At 39.3% G+C, this 18,819-nt stretch overlaps 1 protein-coding gene across 2 annotated transcripts in view; it reads left to right on the top strand.

The window, feature by feature from the left end:
• The first annotated feature begins 1,335 nt into the window (after nt 1–1,335).
• Nucleotides 1,336–18,819, top strand: part of LOC103137433 (inactive phospholipase D5) — a 51,051-nt gene continuing 33,567 nt past the window's right edge. Inside the window, exon 1 of one of the 2 annotated variants that reach the window (XM_016671029.1) lies at nt 1,336–2,029. In XM_016671029.1, coding sequence (XP_016526515.1) covers nt 1,859–2,029 — 171 coding nt within the window. In that variant the 5' untranslated portion in view covers nt 1,336–1,858. Of the gene's footprint in view, nt 2,030–10,912; nt 11,409–18,819 lie in introns of those variants that run through there. The other variant, XM_007551175.2, reaches the window with a different exon arrangement.

The following is an 18,819-nucleotide window of genomic DNA, read 5'->3' as shown; positions in this document are numbered from 1 at the left end:
GAAATAGCGGCTTTAAAACATCAGCGTAAGTGTAGTTACGCTATCTTAGTCAATAGAGACACTGAAATAAGACAATACTCTAATTAAGTGAATATGACTGTCATATTTGCCAGAAAGGATAACAATATCACTAGACATATTTAGTTGTTAAAGCTAGCTTCATTGATTTCCCTGATTTCCCTGACGTCCTTTTCTATTTTTTTTTTTTTTCACATAAAAACATCAGGCAGATTGTTCAGTTCTCTAAGTTGATGGTTTTGATGTCTGTTGCTGACATTTTTAACAGAACCTGGAGGTTCTGGCATCCAATTAAGATCCATCATTTCCATTTCAGTGCACAAGGCTCTCTGGATGCCAGCCACTAATGAATGATCCCACTGTTTGTAACGTGTTTGTGTGTGGAAGTAAAGTTGTCTTGCTCACATCGTGGGAACTCAATTCTCTTTTCACAGCCGCTGTTTTGGCGACACATCTCCCTGAAGGGGGACACCCTTTCTTTTTAAAACAGCGACAGGACTGTGACTATGGCTGCAGTGAGCTTTAAATACATATCAAGGAAAGCCGCTCTTTCTGAACGGAGGCTGAAATAATAGCGTAAATTAGTATTTTACAGTGTAGGAGTTTGCCCAGGAGGTGCCAATTAAAGGTTTTCGGCTCTGTTGCTTCTCTGGCACGATGAGACAAGGTAAGGGAAGAGAGGTGCTGCAGCTCCACTGCACCACTCTGCTTTGATAGTGCTAGGTTTGTGTGCATGCGTGTGTGTGTGTGTGTGTGTGCGTATGTTCGTATTTGATACATTGCAGGGACCATTAGCCTAACACATACAACATTGTGGGGACTGACTGCTCCTTGTGGGGACCACAGCCTGTTTTGGGTTAGAGGTTAGGTTTACGTGTGTGCAGGTAATAATTACGTTAAGGGTGCTTGCGAAGATAGAGAAACAAACATGCGTGTTTATGTGTGCGTGTGTGTGTGTGTGTGTATGTGTGTAGTTTACACATTTAATAACTTAAAGGAAAGAAAAACATGAGAACAAAGAATACAAGAGAAACATTTGTGAACCAAGAAAGGACTGGAAAAAAAAAGAGAGAGTGAGAGGAAGATATAAAAAGAGAGAGAGGGAAGTAGAAATGGGTGTGTCCATCCACTGGTGCCACTGGTGTTTCTCACTGGGGTCCTTCCTCTCTCTCTCTCTCCCTCTCTCTCTCTGTGATGCTGCACTCCTTTTACCCGCGCTCACTTTCTCTGGGTTTGCCAGCACCCTCCCTTCTCCTCTCTCCTTCTCTTCCTCACACACACACACACACGCACACACACACACACACACACACACACACACACATCCACACCGGGGATGCCTGGATCAGTGGAAGCCCTGATCACTGTTAGTCAGAGCCTCTGGTCTGCTGAGGGCTTAACAGGTCTGGCTCAGGCTAAATCAAATACAGAGACTTTTCCAGGACACTGTGATAACATGAATCCTCACTTTTCGGACAGATCGATTTTGGAAGATTACCTTCAGCTTCTGGACTTGATCCCCACAGAGGTGAAGAAGGAAATCAGGGGTATGACGGCAGCTAAAGCTATTTCTTGATGCATTTGACGAAAGCTGTAAATGCTAATCTTATACATATTTTTGTATCTCTGAAAAGACTGGAACTGAATGGACACAGCTGATGTTTTTTTTTAAAATTATTATTATTATTAGAAATATGATGTGCTAAATGTGCATGATGCATCTGGGGGAAAAAAGAGTTTTCAACACTTATCAACAGAACATCAACAGGCAATTTAAACAGATTTTAAAAGATAAACTGTAACTAAGACTGAGCTGCAGAAATCAGTCAAACCACCAGCCATGGAGGGGCGAGGGACCCGGGGCCAACTAGGAGGCCACGACCTGAAGGGTCAGGGGATCGGCTTTGGCTTCCAGCCCCCTGCAGTCCCGGCCAGCTCCATCATAACTGCAGTCCAGCAGCAGGACTACTCGGCCAGTGTTTGGCTTCGCAGGAAGGAAAAGCTCGAACACGTAAGTTTTGAATGCAGAAAGGTACTGGAACAATCTGGATCCTGAATAAAGAAGAGGAAGATTCAAGTCCCGTAGAGGTCAGAAGGTGTTTTATCTCTGCAGCCACACTGTCTGCTGCTTTATCAGAGCTGTCAGGTGCTGAAGACGTAACTTGTAACCCCCATAGCAGTGGTGTCCAAACTTTTTGCCGTTTTGTACTTTTTGATAAAGTACAACACGAAATGTTTTGTACTTTTAATTAAAAATGCAGAAACTTTTTTTGTTATTTTTACTCACTAAATAAACTACACACTATATTTTATTAAAATAAGCAAAACAGTCAGACGTCTGTAGATCTTTGAATGCTTAAAACAAAAAGGATCTTGCAGATTTGCCAGATTAAAAACAAAAAAAAAAATACAGCAAATGATAGGCTAGATTTTTCATCTTTTTCTGGATTTTTTTTTTAACAGTTCATGGCTCAATCTTGCTTTATTTGTCCACGTTTATTAAATAGGATCTACATTTTAGTAAAGGTCACTGGATGTTTTTGGTCCCCATTACTAATAACTTAAGCCAAATCCTGGATGAATACTTTTTTTATTGCACATTACATTTTCCATTTTAACATTTTAACCATCAAACCAAGTTTAGATTATTCTTGAAATGTGATCAAGGGCCACAAACGGCCCCCTGGCCACTCTTTGGACACCCCTGCCTTATAAGCTAAATCATCAAAATGTTGTTGCTAAAATGAATGGGGCTATGTTTTAACAGTGGAATGAAATTTATTCAATCAATTTCTTAAAAAATTGTGAGTGTTTTGTAGCGGCAGCATCATAATGTGAGCATGTTATTTTCCAGCTGGGTCGGGGAAACCTGGTGATTGGGTGATATTTCATAACAATTTGTCCAGGGCTAGATAAACACAGAACAATAGCTATAAATTTATATCTAGAGTTGCAATGGAGTGGTTTAGAACTAAACCTGAGAATGGCCCAGTCAAAGTCCACACCTTATTCAAAGAGAGAGTCTATGGTGTGACTCTAAAATTGATACTTAGTGATTACATCTAATCTGACTAAGCTTGAGGGGTTTTTTAAGGTTTTTTTTTGCTGTAGTGTATTTGTATTTGTGGTCAGACAGTAGAGTGGGTTATGAGAGAGAGGGAAGACATGCGACAAAGCTCATCAAGCCATGAGCATGTTTGCCTTTTTGAAAGCTGTGACGCATATCAGTCATGTGCTATTTTGTATTTTTCAAAAATCATCGCTATGAGTTTTTCGCACTAGGTGAGAATTTTCCCCAACACAAGCTGCTTCTTAAACTCATTTTTTTTTTACTGTTAGTGTTTCTGTTCGTTACCAGACAGAAGTCAGGAGCGGCTCTGGAGGCTTCCCGCCTGCAGGTAAACAGAATCAACATTCAACGTTAGGCTTCTAAGCGTGGAGATTAAGCATCAGAGAAAAGCGTAGAAAAGCTGCGTGCTGAATATTTGATAGTGGAGGCGAACAGCGTCAGGTTCTGAGAGCTGCTTCCCAGTCTGTCTGCATAATCAACCAGGATGATGAAGCATCCTGTCTCCCTCCTGCGGTCTCACAGGACGGAGACAAGAGTTTAAGTTTAAAAAGGTTTTCTGGAAAAGAAAAATTGTTTTTTTTTCTTGTCTACAAATGCCAGATCACAGACACGCTGAACCTTTCAGCAAATTATTTTTTCATTTTCTGCAGACCAAACGCACCACATACACATATATGTAGGCTCTTTATGCATTATTAAACAGTAGCTAAAGTGGACCTGAACCTTACCGCTGCTGGAAATGTTTTTCATTATTTTTACGATCCTATCGCAGCATTTGCTCCCCTGCTGTCCAAGAATAGATTATAATTCTGCTATTAATCTATAAAGCACTAAATGGTCATTTCTAAATAGGGGTCACCGAGTCTCCATAGCAACTACTATATGCTATGTTAAGCTGTCATTTCAGATGAATGTTTGTATGTTTAATTAAACAAAGACTGAGGTTACTGGGCATGCAGTAAAAGTTAAGACAATAAAAGCTTTTTCAACAATCACAAACGTAAATGTCTAACTCTTGCTACATTGTCAAATCTTAGAGTTCAAATGACACTAAGATTAAACTTTTTGACAATAAACCCTTCAGGTTCCAGAGTGACTTAAAACAAAGCATGAATATGAGGAAAAGCACTTTATGCAAACTGTTATGAATGGTGAAGGATATGTGAGTCTGTGGGTCTGTTTCTGTCTCAAACGCCCAATATACTTTGTTGGAGTGCACCTTATCAATAACCCATTTAAAAACACCAGATTTTTAAATAAAACTAAAATTAATTCTTTCTAAAAAAAAAAAATAAATAAATAAATAAATAAGATGCTACAGCATTAGCGTAAGAAACAACATCTAACAGTCAAAAGACGTTTGTTACCTGATAAGAAGAAGACTTAGTGATGTCTCTGGATATAATCTTAAGTAAACCCCTCTCCACTAAATAAGTGAGCTCAACTTGATAGTTGGATGTTTTTAAATTCTCAGTGTGAGATACTTTTTCTTCAATATATGATTTTTATTTATTTTCTTTTCAGATCTTAGAGAGCGGTGGGGAATATTATGGAGGGAGCTGAATGTTGATAACATCTGACGGATTCGATTTCACGGACTCGCCATGGAAAACTAGATGTTTAATGAAATTTTCTTTGGAAGAAGCGGTCTGTACATAAATCTAACGGAAGAGTAGGAGTTGATCTGCTGACAGAGATGATAAATGGCGTTAATGCAGGAAGCAGATGAGGAGTTTGATGAAAAGTGCTGCCTCATGTTGGCGCTGACCAATTTGATTTAACACGCCCAACCGAGAAAATCAAGATGCACAATTGGAGTAACACTATAACAATCTCTCGGTCAATATGTCTGTTAAAAGTTGATATACTCACATTTTTATACTTATTCCAGAAGCATTGCATATTCTTTTAAAATTCATGCTGTCATCACCAAATATCAATTATAAGCCAATTATAAAATTATCAAAAATAATTTCTACTTTCTAAAGGCTGAAAATAAAAGAAACAGTTTCAACTGTATCTTATTTATGCTTTCCAAAACAACAACAAGAACAACAACAACAAAAACTTGTTAAAACCTGTGGTGTACTTTCAGGAGAGCACCACAGGGGAAGCAATATTTGGCCTACCGTTTTATGTTGTGGTTTAATGTTTTTAAGAGTTGCTCCACAGGCATCTTGTTAAGTGTGATATAATCCACTCTACTTTAAGTCAGATATGTTGCCCTGCTGGAAAAAGTAAATAGAGTTTTACCACATCATAATTCACAGAGGGAAACTGATCTGTCAGTATCATCTGGGTCTTTTACGAATAGTTACAAAAAACAAAAATTAAGCCACACATTTAGATTAAAGTTTGCTGCTCTCTTAGATGCATTTCATCACAGCAAAGCTACTTGTTTGATCCTAAGTCTGCTTTTGATTAAAATGTACATTAAAAAACCCACTAGATTTTTTTTTATAATCAAATACAAAACCTTTGAAGCCACTGGTGAAGGGTTAATATTAGGTTCTTCTTTATCAAACCTTCAGTAACCAGCTAATGGCTCCACTGAGATCCAGACTTGTTTCACAAGACAATAACAAAACATTAAAAACATGAAATGTTATGAATTTGACAAATAAAGAGCATAAGTAGTTGTTTATGGAGGATAAAATAGTACAAAAAAAATACATAATTAAATCATTAATTAAATGAAATAAACCAAAAAAGTAATAATTTAAACTTGAAATCAAAGGCACTGTTGAACGTTTTCATAAGATCTATCTAACCGTTAGTTGCTGAATATTTGAGGCTGGTTTTCACTTTTATCCTGTACTTTAACAAGCACAGGTTGACTTTTTTCCCCCTGTTTTTTCATTTATTTTTTATGTTGTTTTTTTTTTTTTCAGCTCCACTTTGTTTGGCACTGAAGTGGCTTTTCTAAAACTAAGTGCCTTAAATGACGCATTAAGAGTCTCTGAGTGGGAGGGGAGTAGATTGTCCGTTATCTCAGGCTGTCGTTATTCTGGACTTTCTGCACACGAACGTCATCCCCGTTCCACACGCTGGCTTTCAGATTCACACATTACCCTGGGAAACACTGTGCAATCTCTAACATCCTTTTTTGGATCCAGTGAGTTGGTTTAAAAACAAAATGGATCAGCAGCTGACAGGCTGGCTAGGAGGCTAACTCTGCATCACTTAGACAGTGAAATCTCCCAGAGGAGTTTTAGGGATTGACAGTTTGTAGCGGAGAAGCTGATTGCATTTTCACTTTAGTGGGAGCGGGGTTGATGGATGATGGTTTAAGTCGGCAGTAATGTTGGTCAGACTTTATCAGGCACTAAGGAGATTTCCCCTCCTCCGAGTCTAACGAAGAGGAAGTTTGGTTCGTTTTCCCATATACCTGTGCTGATGGAAGGAAGTCTGTGAGGAAACGCAGCATTTATCCCAGCTGAAGCGACATTAATTCAGTGTTGCAGATTAAGAGTCAAATAGATCACTGCATGCACATGTTTTTCATCTTGGGAATTTGATGGAATGTTTTTGGAAAGTTGCACACACCATCCGGGATTTCAGTACCTGGTAGCCGGATTGCATTTGGTCAGTCAGTCTGATCGTAGAGAATGATTGATACCAGATTCTAAATGAACGCCAAATTTATTCTTTCTAAAAAAATAAAATAAAATAAATAAATAAAAATAAAAAATAAAAAATGTTTCTAAAAATTTTGCTGCTTTTTTTTTGGTATGAAGAAACAGCATCTTTTATACCAAATAAACGCTGATTGCATTTGTTTTTGGTATAAACTCAATCTCTGCAGTCCAGCCTTGTTAGTCCATAATCATCTCAGGGATTGTTGTCCACCTGTACAGCAGCACAGGCCCAGTTTCTGCAGCTATAGACATTTATTTCCAGACTTCGTCTCCCTCTTATCTGCACTTGGAGAATTTTTATCTGGCAGTCATTAGCTGCAGAAACGAGTCACCTTTATCTTCATGCTGTTTCTCAGCAGTTCGGCATTAAGCAGCAGCTCCATAATAATGATGCTTTTTGATCTTTCAGCTGGCCCACACACTTTCCTCTCAGTATTCAGAGTTGCTTTAATTAAAGCTCTTTCTTGTTGCCTGTTAAAGCAGATGCTTTCTTTCGGGGAAGGCAATCAGGGCTATGGGAGGTTAATAAAATCAAATAAGAAACGCATCACAGCCCATTTGACAGAAGTTGCCTTTTTAAATTGTCTGCAAGTGTCATCTGTATCTGGAACTTGAAAATTGGACTAGATGTGAGCTGTGCATTGCTGAAAGCTTAGTACAAACTCGGGAGCCCATTAAACAGAATCTCCGGGTGTTTTGCTTTCCGTTTCACATCCTGCTTCATCCATTCTGCGGCAGCAGCTTCTTCAGATGTGATTAAACGTGTCGTGAAGAGTCAAGTCCTGCCACAGATTCTCAACTACATTTAGCTCCAGACCAACCCTTGCTTTATAGCACAGGATTGTTGCTCTGTAGGAAAGTACGCTTTGGTTTTTCCTCAGGACTCCCCGTGTATTTATCTGTGTCCATCTTTCCATTAACTATGACCAGTTTCCTCGATCCCAGTTGAAGTAAAGCCTACCACCACACAACGACGCCACCGTCATCATCATTTGTTGAGGAGATGGTGCGTTCAAGGCACTGTGCAGTGTTTGTTTTCAGCCACACATGGCGTTGCATGTAGGCAGAAAAGTTCTAGCGGTCTCAATGATCAGAGTCTGTTCGCTGTCTCCTCTCCGAGCTTTACCTGCTTTGTTGGAAAGTTCAACACTGGATGATTCATACAGGGCAGTTTAATGGAGAGTAAAATGACTGGTTGTGTCGTCCATCATTGGATGACAGAATAAACTTGAACTTTGTTGGATTTTTCAGACCTTGGAGGTTTTACCATAAATTGCTGCTTTCGGGCAAACAGTTTCTGTTTGGTAAAACAGCAACTTCTCACTGAGTGTACCTGTGCTCCTTCATAGAACAACTGGATTTACACTGAAATTAGATACACGCAATCAGACTGGATTTAATTATTAGTTGACTTTACAAGACTGCATGTTGCACTGATTTTATTTCTACTTTGTCCCTGTCCTTCCATTTCAAAGCTACTACATGTTGGTCTATCATTCACATAATAGCTAAATAAACATTTATTTGAGTTTGTGGTTGTAGACTAAATGAGAAAAAGTTCAGGAGGTGTGAATATTTTTGAAATGTGCTGCATGTTTGCATCGGACAAGTGATGCAATGTTATTTTCTCCTTTCCTTCAAAGACTTTTTAAAAATGTTTTTTTGCTTTCCCAAGATAAAGGCATAGATTGTTTACCTTTTCTGTTGCGCCAGCAGAGGGAGCTCTTGGACAATGTAGCAAACAAATAGAACCAACTCATTTACATTTAATTGGCTGTATCTTTTCACATTGAAACAACATGTTGCCAAGTTGAGTTTAAAGAAAAAAACACAGAAAAGCATAACAGGACTACTTTGTGAGTTTCATTAATTGGGTAATTAAACAGAGACCCATTAGGTTCTCTTCCCTCTCTTAAAAAGACAAATTATTCTTTTATGATTATGTTTTAATCCAGTTCCTCCTGATCGGTGAGATTTTTTTTCTGGGTTTTTAGTCAGGACTTGAAGGCTGTGATCTCTCTCTGGATTCATGTCCTCTAAAAACATGAAAACAGAGAAAGTGAAGCAGCTACAGCACACCCCCACACACCTCTCTCTCTCTCTCACGCTGTTTGTCTGAAGCAAGAGCTGACCTTTCCACGATGTGTAGCGTCTGAGGACCTCCCCATCACCATCTGCCAGAGAGAACGGCGAATTAATGATAATAATAAAAAAAAAAAAGTCCAAAGGTCAACTGTGAAAACAGGCTGGCTGTGAAATGGCCCGGTCAACACACCTAGCTGTCCACCAGCAGACAGGGTCAAACAGAGATCCGCTGAAAGCAGCAGTTTCACAATGAAACGTGGAACCTGAACCTGACACATTTTTTAAAATATCTAACATATTTTTCTGTCAGAGAATGTTTCCTTTCAAGCGTGCGAGGTAGGTGCCGCTTGACGTTAGTCTCTTTGACGGCTCCTCTGTCGGAAACTTCACAGACCGTTCACATCAGGCTGGGATGGAGTTTCACAAACCAAAAGGCAACCAATTAGTCACCCTCAGGCTCTGCTCAGAGGTCTTATCGTATGAATGATAAGCACGAATAGATTACTTCCTCCTGCCTTTGAGATTTATGTTTTGCCATTTCTGGGCTCACTGACACTTCAAAGATTGATGGTGTTGCGGGACATAAAGTGACAGAATTAGACCACAAAGACTACCTGCTTTCTGAGTTAGCAGCAGCAGAAAGAAAGTGAGTCAGCGGCTCATCACAGACGTGTCACTGCTGCTAACAAATTAATCACAAAGTTTAGAGCGGGAAACGCTGATTTATGGGAGCAAAATCTGTTGTTGGATGTCAGATTTTGAGGCCGCTGAAGTTTTAGTTCGATATGAAATGTAACAGACATGATTCAGTCAAGTATTTCATCTTTGGGTTACACTTTTATTTAGTTTTTCTTTGAGCTCTGCAGTGCTGTCTTTTCCTGTCTGAATCACAATGACACAACCTGTCAACAAATTAAAACCTTAAATGTGAATCTTGCCATTGATCGCCCAGAGTTACAATTTACAATACTGTCATCAAAACTTTAGCCATAGTTTACAACCCTCCAGAGCACACTGTTATATTGACATATTGAATAAGCAATTTGACTGTCTTATGCATACACAATTAAACAAAAACTTGTCATTTTGAGGCACTGACATGTCCAACGATAGATATTTAGTTTTGAGAGATGAACTAAGGATTTTTGAGAAAGACATTGACTCTTGCCAACGATTAGAGAAATGTAACAAAGTGACTGAACAAAATTCAAGTGTGTAGGACAAGGAACACATGTAAAAGTTGCAGGACTCAGGACTGCGGTTTGAGTCCACTACCTTAAGGAAAACTGTCCCTGCGGTGCTGCAGGGACAGTTTTGGATGAGGCACTCATCCAAAACAGATAAAAAAAACAACAACAAGGCAACTTGTTCAAGCAAGAGCGTGGTCAGACAGGATGTTTTCATGACAACACTTAAACAACAAACTTATTCTTAAATGTTGAGGTTAAGACCTCTAAGTAAGGAGCATTATGGTATATTTTGAGTAGTACATGCCATTAGCGACAGAAAATGTAGGAAAAAAAGCAGAGAATCGAACGTGATGACTTACATGGATGTACAACTTCTTCAACAAAATGAGAAACTGCTTCTTTTTTCCCCGACAGGCACAAGTGATACAGTGATTCGAAGATCGAACAAGTAGTTCTTAGAATTTCAATTCCATTCTGAGAAATGCAAACCTGGTAATAAAGTGCAGTTGCTTCCCCCCATTGACCGTTCTGAGTCAGCACAGAGTTGCAGCGTTGGCTGTCTAAACAGAAGCTGACGTGAGTTTTAGAGAGCCTTCGATGTTATCATCTGGTATAAAGGAATTGGCATTTAAGAACTAACAGATTGTCTCTCAATTTTTACCTTTTGTCTCTGTTTCAGTCATTTAATGCAGTTTGAGTGTTAAATGTTGTCCTTAGACATTGGCAACTGCATCCAACACCGTGTTTGATGTAACGACAGCAGAACATGCTCTGAAAGGTGAGAGGAGAGACGAGCAGGATGGATGTACGGGGCTGGACTGCGTCCCCTCTCTCCCCTCCCCTTTATGGGTGTGTGTGCGGGGAGAGCAGGGAAATGTGAGCCTGCTATTAGAGGGAGAAGAGAAGTGAGATAGCAGGAGGAAGGGAAGGGAGGAAGACAGGAAGGATGGAGGCAGGGATGAAGAGAGAGAGAGAGAGAGAGAGAAGGAGAAGGAGAAGGTGGACAAACATTCGATATGGTGAAATGAGATGAAAGGAGGAAAGTGAGACACAGCAGAAGGAGAGGGGAGAAAAGAAACAGGAAGAGATAGATAGATAGATTCAGAGTTTTCATTCATATAGTTGCCCGAGACTTTGAGGAAGGGAGCCACTTTCTGCTCTCTCGCTTCCTTAGCCACACACACTCTTTTCATACACACACACACACGCGCGCGCACACGCACACACACATTTACAAACAAGAACACAGAGATTTTTTTTGCTGTGCAGAGAGGGAAGGTGTCCCCTCGCCTGTGTCTCCGGGAGGGAAGGGGGGGAGCTAAGGATCCGGAGACGTAGATACACTTTTTCTGTCACACGCCAAGAGAAGCACATGTGCTCTGGACAACAGAGGGAAGCATCATGAAGGTGAGCTCTGCATCCTTACAACCGCTGCCTCTGTCTGTCTGTCTGTTTGTCTGCCGGCGTCGTGTTGTGCGTTGCGAGGCTCGGTGTGGAGTGGAGGAGAAGGTGATAAGTCACTAAGTGCACAGAAGGAGGTCTTGGCAGCTGGAGAGCAGCTGTGCTGATCGGGGACCGACTGTAGCAGGTTGTAGAGATTGGCTGTGCTGTTCCCTGCTTGCGCTCACCCCACTGATGTTATTACAACTATTCAGTGTGCATCCAGCCGTGTCGGTGTACATACTAATGTAGAGAGCTCTGTATTGGTCTATAAGGTTTTATTATGAAGCCGGGGCGCTTCACTGTTACATGTTGATGAGGGGAGGGAAATTTGCCCCAGGCTGATTTCATGGCAGGTTAGAACCAGGGAATTGCTCCCATGAAGCTGGAAACATGTAATTGAGTCATCTGCATTTTTCTTTTACTTATCTGATTTTTTTTAATACATATATATTTACATGTGTGTCTTCCTGTAGTCGTCTGAAAATGTGTTTCAAGTTGGGGAAGCAGTTAATCTGTTTTAGTTTCCTCCAAGCAATTGTCTGTCTGAAGCTCGTAATGCATTGACAAGACATCTGGTCGCGAAAAATAATTATTATTTACAAGAGTGGATGCCTTGTTAAAATGATGCAAGCCTTAAAGTGTCAAACTGCAGCACAGGATGCGCATGGTATCTGAACTACAGAGAGGCTGGGTGTTAGGTTTACTCCAGAATCTCTCTACGCATTGTCAAACTAAAACATACAGGAAGTTCCTCAGAAGGCAGTGAGCTCACAGGGTTGTGTTTACATCCTTTGATACTCATGTGAATATGTATCAACTCAAAACATGACTTTAAAACATTGTGTTCCAAGATGCACGACTAATCTGGTCAGACGTTGACACTTATCACAAGCAGAAATGTCCTGTTGTGGTTCATTTAATTTAGGATGTAGTTTTGTCGTAGCAGTGTGGAACTTTCATAACAGCAACTGAGTGAACAAGTCTACATTTCCTGTGGTACAAACTAAAGCCATAAAACGTATTCGCTGAAGTCTGTATAGTTGCTTCATAATGATTTTTAAACCATTGTTATTGATTGTTGTACGATCATTCCAAACTCCAAAAAACCAAGATGACTGTATGTACTCTGATTTACCAGCACTGTACGTCTAAACAATGAGTGATGCAAACTGTATCAGTATTTACTTTTGATTCATGTCTTTAGCTCATTTTTAAGCTTCCGCTTTGGATGTTACATAGTCAAGATATTTATCTCACAGGAAGGAAAAGTATAACTCAATCTGTCAAAAATGATTCTTATTTTTCCAGTCACTGCTCCCAACTGTGTACGCAATAACCTCATTTGTCTCAGGAGACACGAGGGCCGCACGTCTACAAGAGGAAGCAACTCATCCAAAACATTTCACTCAGTGTTGAAAATCTAATTATTGTATAATGAAATTCGCTAATATAACCAGAAAGAAAAAAATAACGACGCTAGGTTGTTGTTTTTTTTTCTCCCTCGTATAACAGAAAAACTCTGTCACTGTTTTATCTTTTAGTAGTTTCATTTCATCATTCCTTCATCTCTTGCTTAAGTTTAATAATTTATTGAAAGGTAGTAATAATGCTTCAAACATTTACTTATAGGCAAAATCTAACCTGTTGTTGAATAACATATGTACCCAGAAATTCTCCATCTTTTTTTTTTTTTGCACGAATGGCACACAGTGACAGCTTTGAATTAAGGTTTAAATCCCTGCTGAGCAAAACAGGAATATTTATCCTAAGACGTAATTTCATCAAAAATCTAATCAGGAACTAAAGTGGATTCAGACTTGCTGCAGAGTTCATACACCGAATAGCTCAGCTGTTGTTTCAATAAAAATCACCGAGCCGTCCCACGTGACTGGGACCCGTTCGTCTGATTTTATGCTTCCTTTTGTCTTCTGGTGCCACGTTTCTTACTTTGCAGGGCAGAGTCTTGAGATTGGACTGCTGCGCAAAAAAAAAAAGAGGCTTAGTTTGAGTTTCAGCAAGACTGCAGGGAGCAGCAAGAGGAAGAGGAGTGATGGAAAACAGGGGGCAGAAAGAGCAGAGAGAGAGAGGGGGGTAACAAAAAGAACAAGTGGGGAAATTACTTAAAGTACAGTAGTGGGAAAAAGAAGAGAATGTGTTGAAATATGGTACACGAAAAGAAGCTTAGCAACAGCTTAGATTTGTAAAACTGTTTACGACAGAGGTCTATAAAGTCAGTCCTTGAGGGCTTAAGGTGAACTGTGGGATGAAGATATAAATATAGAAACGGATTACAGTTTCAAACACCAGTAATTAACAGTTTTATTACTCTGTAGCAGAGACCTATTGAGACTGATCTTATTGCAAGATGCTGCCTAAACCTGCCACATAATGAAACACCTAGTGCTCTGCCTGAATGCTGAGTGTGGCAAAAAACAGTTTGCATGCTATAAACTTACAACATGTCTGCTGGAAGAAATTGGAGAAGAAGATATGAAAATTGGGATGTATTATTCAGCAGGCTCCGAACTATGGATCAGCAGTTTGTCTTCTTTGCATGAGTCGCAGTCTGAAGATGGTTCTCGGGAAGAAGTCTGTATTTTTTTTTTTTTAAATCAGTACAAAAATGTTTTACAACTGGAAAACTTCACACTTGATTTGGTATTCTTTGAAGAAGCGATACCAAACTCGATGAGAGACGTTAAGTAACACCAGTGATGCCATCGATGGCAGCGTTTTAAAAGGTGATTTCACAACAAAGGCACAGGAAAGCCTTTTGGAGGGAAGATGTTGCTTTAGCTTTGTTAGTCACTTCTGGGTACTTCTAGGTTGGTTTTGATTCCTTCTCTGGAAATGATCAGGCGTTGAAGAAGATCCTCTAAAAAACCTTTGACTCTTACACAGTGGTGGGAAGTAGCGAAGTACAAGTACTTCGTTACTGTACTTAAGTACAATTTTCGTGTATCTGTACTTTACTGAAGTAGATTTAAGTAAAGTACTTTCTACTTTTACTCTAGTACTCTACTACTTTTTACAGTAAGTATCTGTACTTACTACTTCACTACATTTCTACTAAACCGTCGCGTTACTTGTTACATCCAAGTCGCGTTGCTCTTTTTTTCCGTTAAAATGTGAAGTTCAGGGTCTTAAGGTGGCGCCGTAAAATCCAAGCAATAACGTGACTGTCGTGTCTGTTGTCACCCATCGCCTCCACCTTTACTCGCACGCGGAGCTCCAGACATGCGCAGTGGTTTCCTCTGAGCGGGAGAAGATGTCTGTCTGATCGTCAGTAATAAAATAGCGCTGCATAAATCATAAGATATAGCGACATGTAAAACCAGCAGCGGTGGGGACTTCGTCCAACTTTTAGCGTCACTTAGAAGGAAAGCTTAAAGAAAGGTAAGATCTGTGGATGTGATGCTAGCAAAGCTAGCTGTACAGAGACACATGTTGCATCTGCGATGAAAAAAAGTTGTCACTCATGCGCTGAATTATTGTGTGGAGGTGTTGACTGAGGTGTCGCAAATACGGGACAACGTTGTGACCAAAGTCTGCATTGATATGACATTCAGGAACGATCCGATTCTTCTGGACGGATCTTTACTGATTAAATGTATTTCAGCTCTAAGTATTTAATAATATCCAGGTGTTTTATGGGAATGTGGCTCTTTCAGATCAATTTGAAAAACAATTTTGATAGGTAAAACTTAACTCTTTTGTGTTACGTTTCGCGGGGTGCTGGTCTTGACTTGGTCCTGGGTAGGTGGTCTTGACTACAACTCTGCTAGTGGCTCCTCGGTTGCATGTCCTCACCCACCTTCTTTCCATCCCCTTTCTGTTGGATTTCTTTAAAAATAAAAGCCACTAGTGGCAAAAAAAGTGAAGTTCATGCTATGTTGGGACAGGAGACAAGATGTTTCCATCCCTGAAATTATGATGCATAGAATCACATATCTAAGTCTAAACTATGTTACAGGGAGTAAACATAATAAAAGCATGCTTTATCTGTGGCATTGTTCATTAAAATGGCACATTTATAATGTATTAAAATTAAATATGATTGGTTCACTTAATGATATTGTATTAGGGATTAGGTAATGCATTCAGCAAGTACTTTTACTTTTAATACTTAAGTATTTTTAAAATCCAGTACTTTTTTTTACTTTTACTTAGGTACAAATGTTAATGTGGTAGTTTTACTTTACTTGAGTACATTTTTGTCTGTGTATTTGTACTTTTACTTAAGTACATTTTTTGAGTACTTTCTCCACCACTGCTCTTACAATAGGACTGCTTCTTACCCACTTTCTATCTGTTTAACTTTTTATAGCAATAGATTCACTGAACAGAGAGGCACCGATTATTAAAGTGGTCAGGGAATGTGTTATGAAAAGGACAGGAAATGTAGCACATGTATGACATGTGTCAAGAAAACTCCTGTGAAGAATTATAAGAATTACATTTGCTATCACCTAAACAATGTCTGTAATGAAGTCCTTCATTACAGACAAACATGTTTATTTTTTATTTTTTCTTGATACAAGATACCTTACAAATGTAATGTGTGGACACACACTTCTTAAATTACACCGGCTCTCTGTAAGCTGGACCATCTCGTTTTCTCCCTGAGTTCAGCAGCTTGAACTGTGACAAGACGTAGTGGAGCAGTAAACATAAAGACGGACGCCCTAACAAAGGCCAACAAATATCTAAAGGGAACTTTTTAGCAGCAACACATATAGACTGAGGCTCTGTGTCGGAATTCCGTTGGCGCTCTATTTTGTTTTTACGTAAAAATAAGAATATTTCACAAATAGAAAGATTTTTATTTATATCCCAGCAGATCTGAGACAGGGATTGTAAATGGAGTCTGGAACATTGCAGTAATGTAACAGCTTTCCCAAGAGGCTAGCTTAGCAAACAACCCCTACTTGATTTTGTAACACAAGTAAAAATAAATAAATAAATAAAAATAAACATAAATTGCAGGACCTACTTTTCAACCTGTGTATGACTGTGTGAGTGAAAACAATGGTTTCATCCAAACTGCAGTGACCCTCGGGCCGCCATGACACATTTACGGAGGCAGAAGCTTAGCGTCTTCACACAGACACACACACACACACACACACACACACACACACACACGCAAATTGACAAAAACTGACTCTGCACTTTGGACAGACACATTATTCGTCATCCTGTGCTCACAAGGGATTATCCAGGCATAACGGATGACACCTCTCAGAACATTACGAGATCTTAGCAGAGAACACACTGCCTGGTTTATCAAAGCATTAATTATGAATGTGGAGCGTCGATTGTTTACTGGTCAGTGTTCGAGGGTCTATCTGCACATCTATGGTCAAACACAGCATCTGGGTCTAGTTAAACATTACTAAAGTAATATTCCACCAGCGTAGTTTTATGGTTTCGTAGCTGTTGTCTGAGAGACAGATGCAGGGAACTTTTTTTTTATAGCTTTGAGTTTTGTGTCCTTGACTTGATGGAACGGTGCATAAAAAAATGTGAAAGCTCATCTATTTTCAGTCGGAAACAGTTGGAATTATAATTTTCCTTTTGCTTTTGTTCCCCACTGATCAATTAAGAGCTACGTCCATTTCACTTTAGCTAAGTAAGGGAAGGTCTCGATACTGAGAGATTGTCAAAATGTAAACAAGTAGTATATATATGAAAACAAAGACGAATGGGCAGAACTGTTTTACAGACATTTTAAGCTGCAACAACCTTGACATTGGAGAACAACTGTAGCTCAACTCATAATGAGTTGAATTTGAATTCCTTCTTTAGCCCATAATGTAACACACAAATATGAATTACATCCAAAAAACATAAAACACAATGAATGCCAAGACAGATAGCTCTTCCTGGGTGTTGTTAACGCTCAAAAGGCTTCTCAGATGGAAAAATGTGTTGTTTTGTAGTGATTTTTACCTTTGATGGGTCCGATATCAGATGACGTACGTCCGTAGATCATTTATTAATAATCCCTCTCTCTAGTCATTCCTGCTATTTACCCATTAAAAACTGGGTTCCCTTTCACCCACCACACATTAGCATTAGCGTGTAGCATTAGCATGAAGCGTTTCCCAGGGACTAACTGTGAATGAACATACAGAGTTTAAATGACTCAAGACAATTTTTATGTTAATACTGAACAAAATATAAAATGATAATGTCCATAAATGTGAGACTTTTGACTACTTCCATTCACTGTTTTGCTTTGTGCATCAACTAATTAGGAAAAAGCAAAACGCTGACGGCGTTACGGGTTTCAAAAAGACAAAACTGGTAGGTAGGTGAGTAGGATGCTTGAATGGGCTGCATAAAAAGAATGAGAAGTAAAGAAAAAGGTATTTCTGTGACACAACAAGCAGTTCCTGTTCTTTTTTACACTCAGAATTTAAAAGAACAAAAAATAAGAAAAATAAAAAAATAAAAATCTTGGCTCAGTTATTTTAAAGTTGGCCCCGTTCCCAATTTTATGTGTGCCACCAAACTTCTAGATTGGCCAGCTCATTACTGCAGGCATCAGCATCCTTGAAGGCTGCATGAGGCATGCAGCAGGCTGACAGGCTGCCAGCACGCACAAAATAAACTCACATCCTCTCGGCTAAAAGTAAAAATAAGGTTGTACAAAACCAACAATGTAGATGGTCCTGAAATAAAAGACATGGGCCTTTCTGTGTGATGATGTTTAAGCAGACTGGGTTCGGAGCCATAGCTGTGCCCTTGTTTGGTTAGAAACAATTAGGAATCCTATTTAAGGCCAAGAGCATGTCTTTCGTTTCATCCCAATTTATTATATATGCACAAAATGAACTCCTTCATTCAGTTTATTTGCTTTATACTGCAAATATGATAGCAGTTACTGTATAAAGGAGGATATTTGTAATTATTTTAATATAAATGTAAATAGATTCTCATTTTAAGTTCTGAGGATGATCAGTATCATCATCACGGCTTGTTTCAGCCTCTGCATTAGCAGCTAAAATGGCTTAAAGTGGATTATTAGGTTCATATTCTGGCTCGAACATACAACATTGAACCCAGGCAGGTGAAACATTACCTCACTCTGAGTTTTTCATTCTAAGGCGAAAAGGTCCGTCTGTCTGGATGGGAAATGCTTCAAGATGGACTGTAGAATCCACTGAAACCAGAACGGAGCTTACTAATGCCAACAAAAATGAAGCTAATTTATTTAACCCAAGTGCTTTACATTAAACCCCAAGTAAAGCACTTGGGGTGAACAAGTATTCTCTATTTACTGTGTTGTTCCCTGGTCACTGAGCAGGAACACACATTTACATTAAAACAACATCATATTTTTTGTGAAGTCCTGCCTTGTGAATCCATA

Source organism: Poecilia formosa, unplaced genomic scaffold (genome assembly GCF_000485575.1).
Source record: "Poecilia formosa unplaced genomic scaffold, Poecilia_formosa-5.1.2 Scaffold40, whole genome shotgun sequence".
In the NCBI taxonomy this organism is placed as follows: Eukaryota; Metazoa; Chordata; class Actinopteri; order Cyprinodontiformes; family Poeciliidae; genus Poecilia; species Poecilia formosa.
This window is presented reverse-complemented; position numbering and strand designations above follow the sequence as displayed.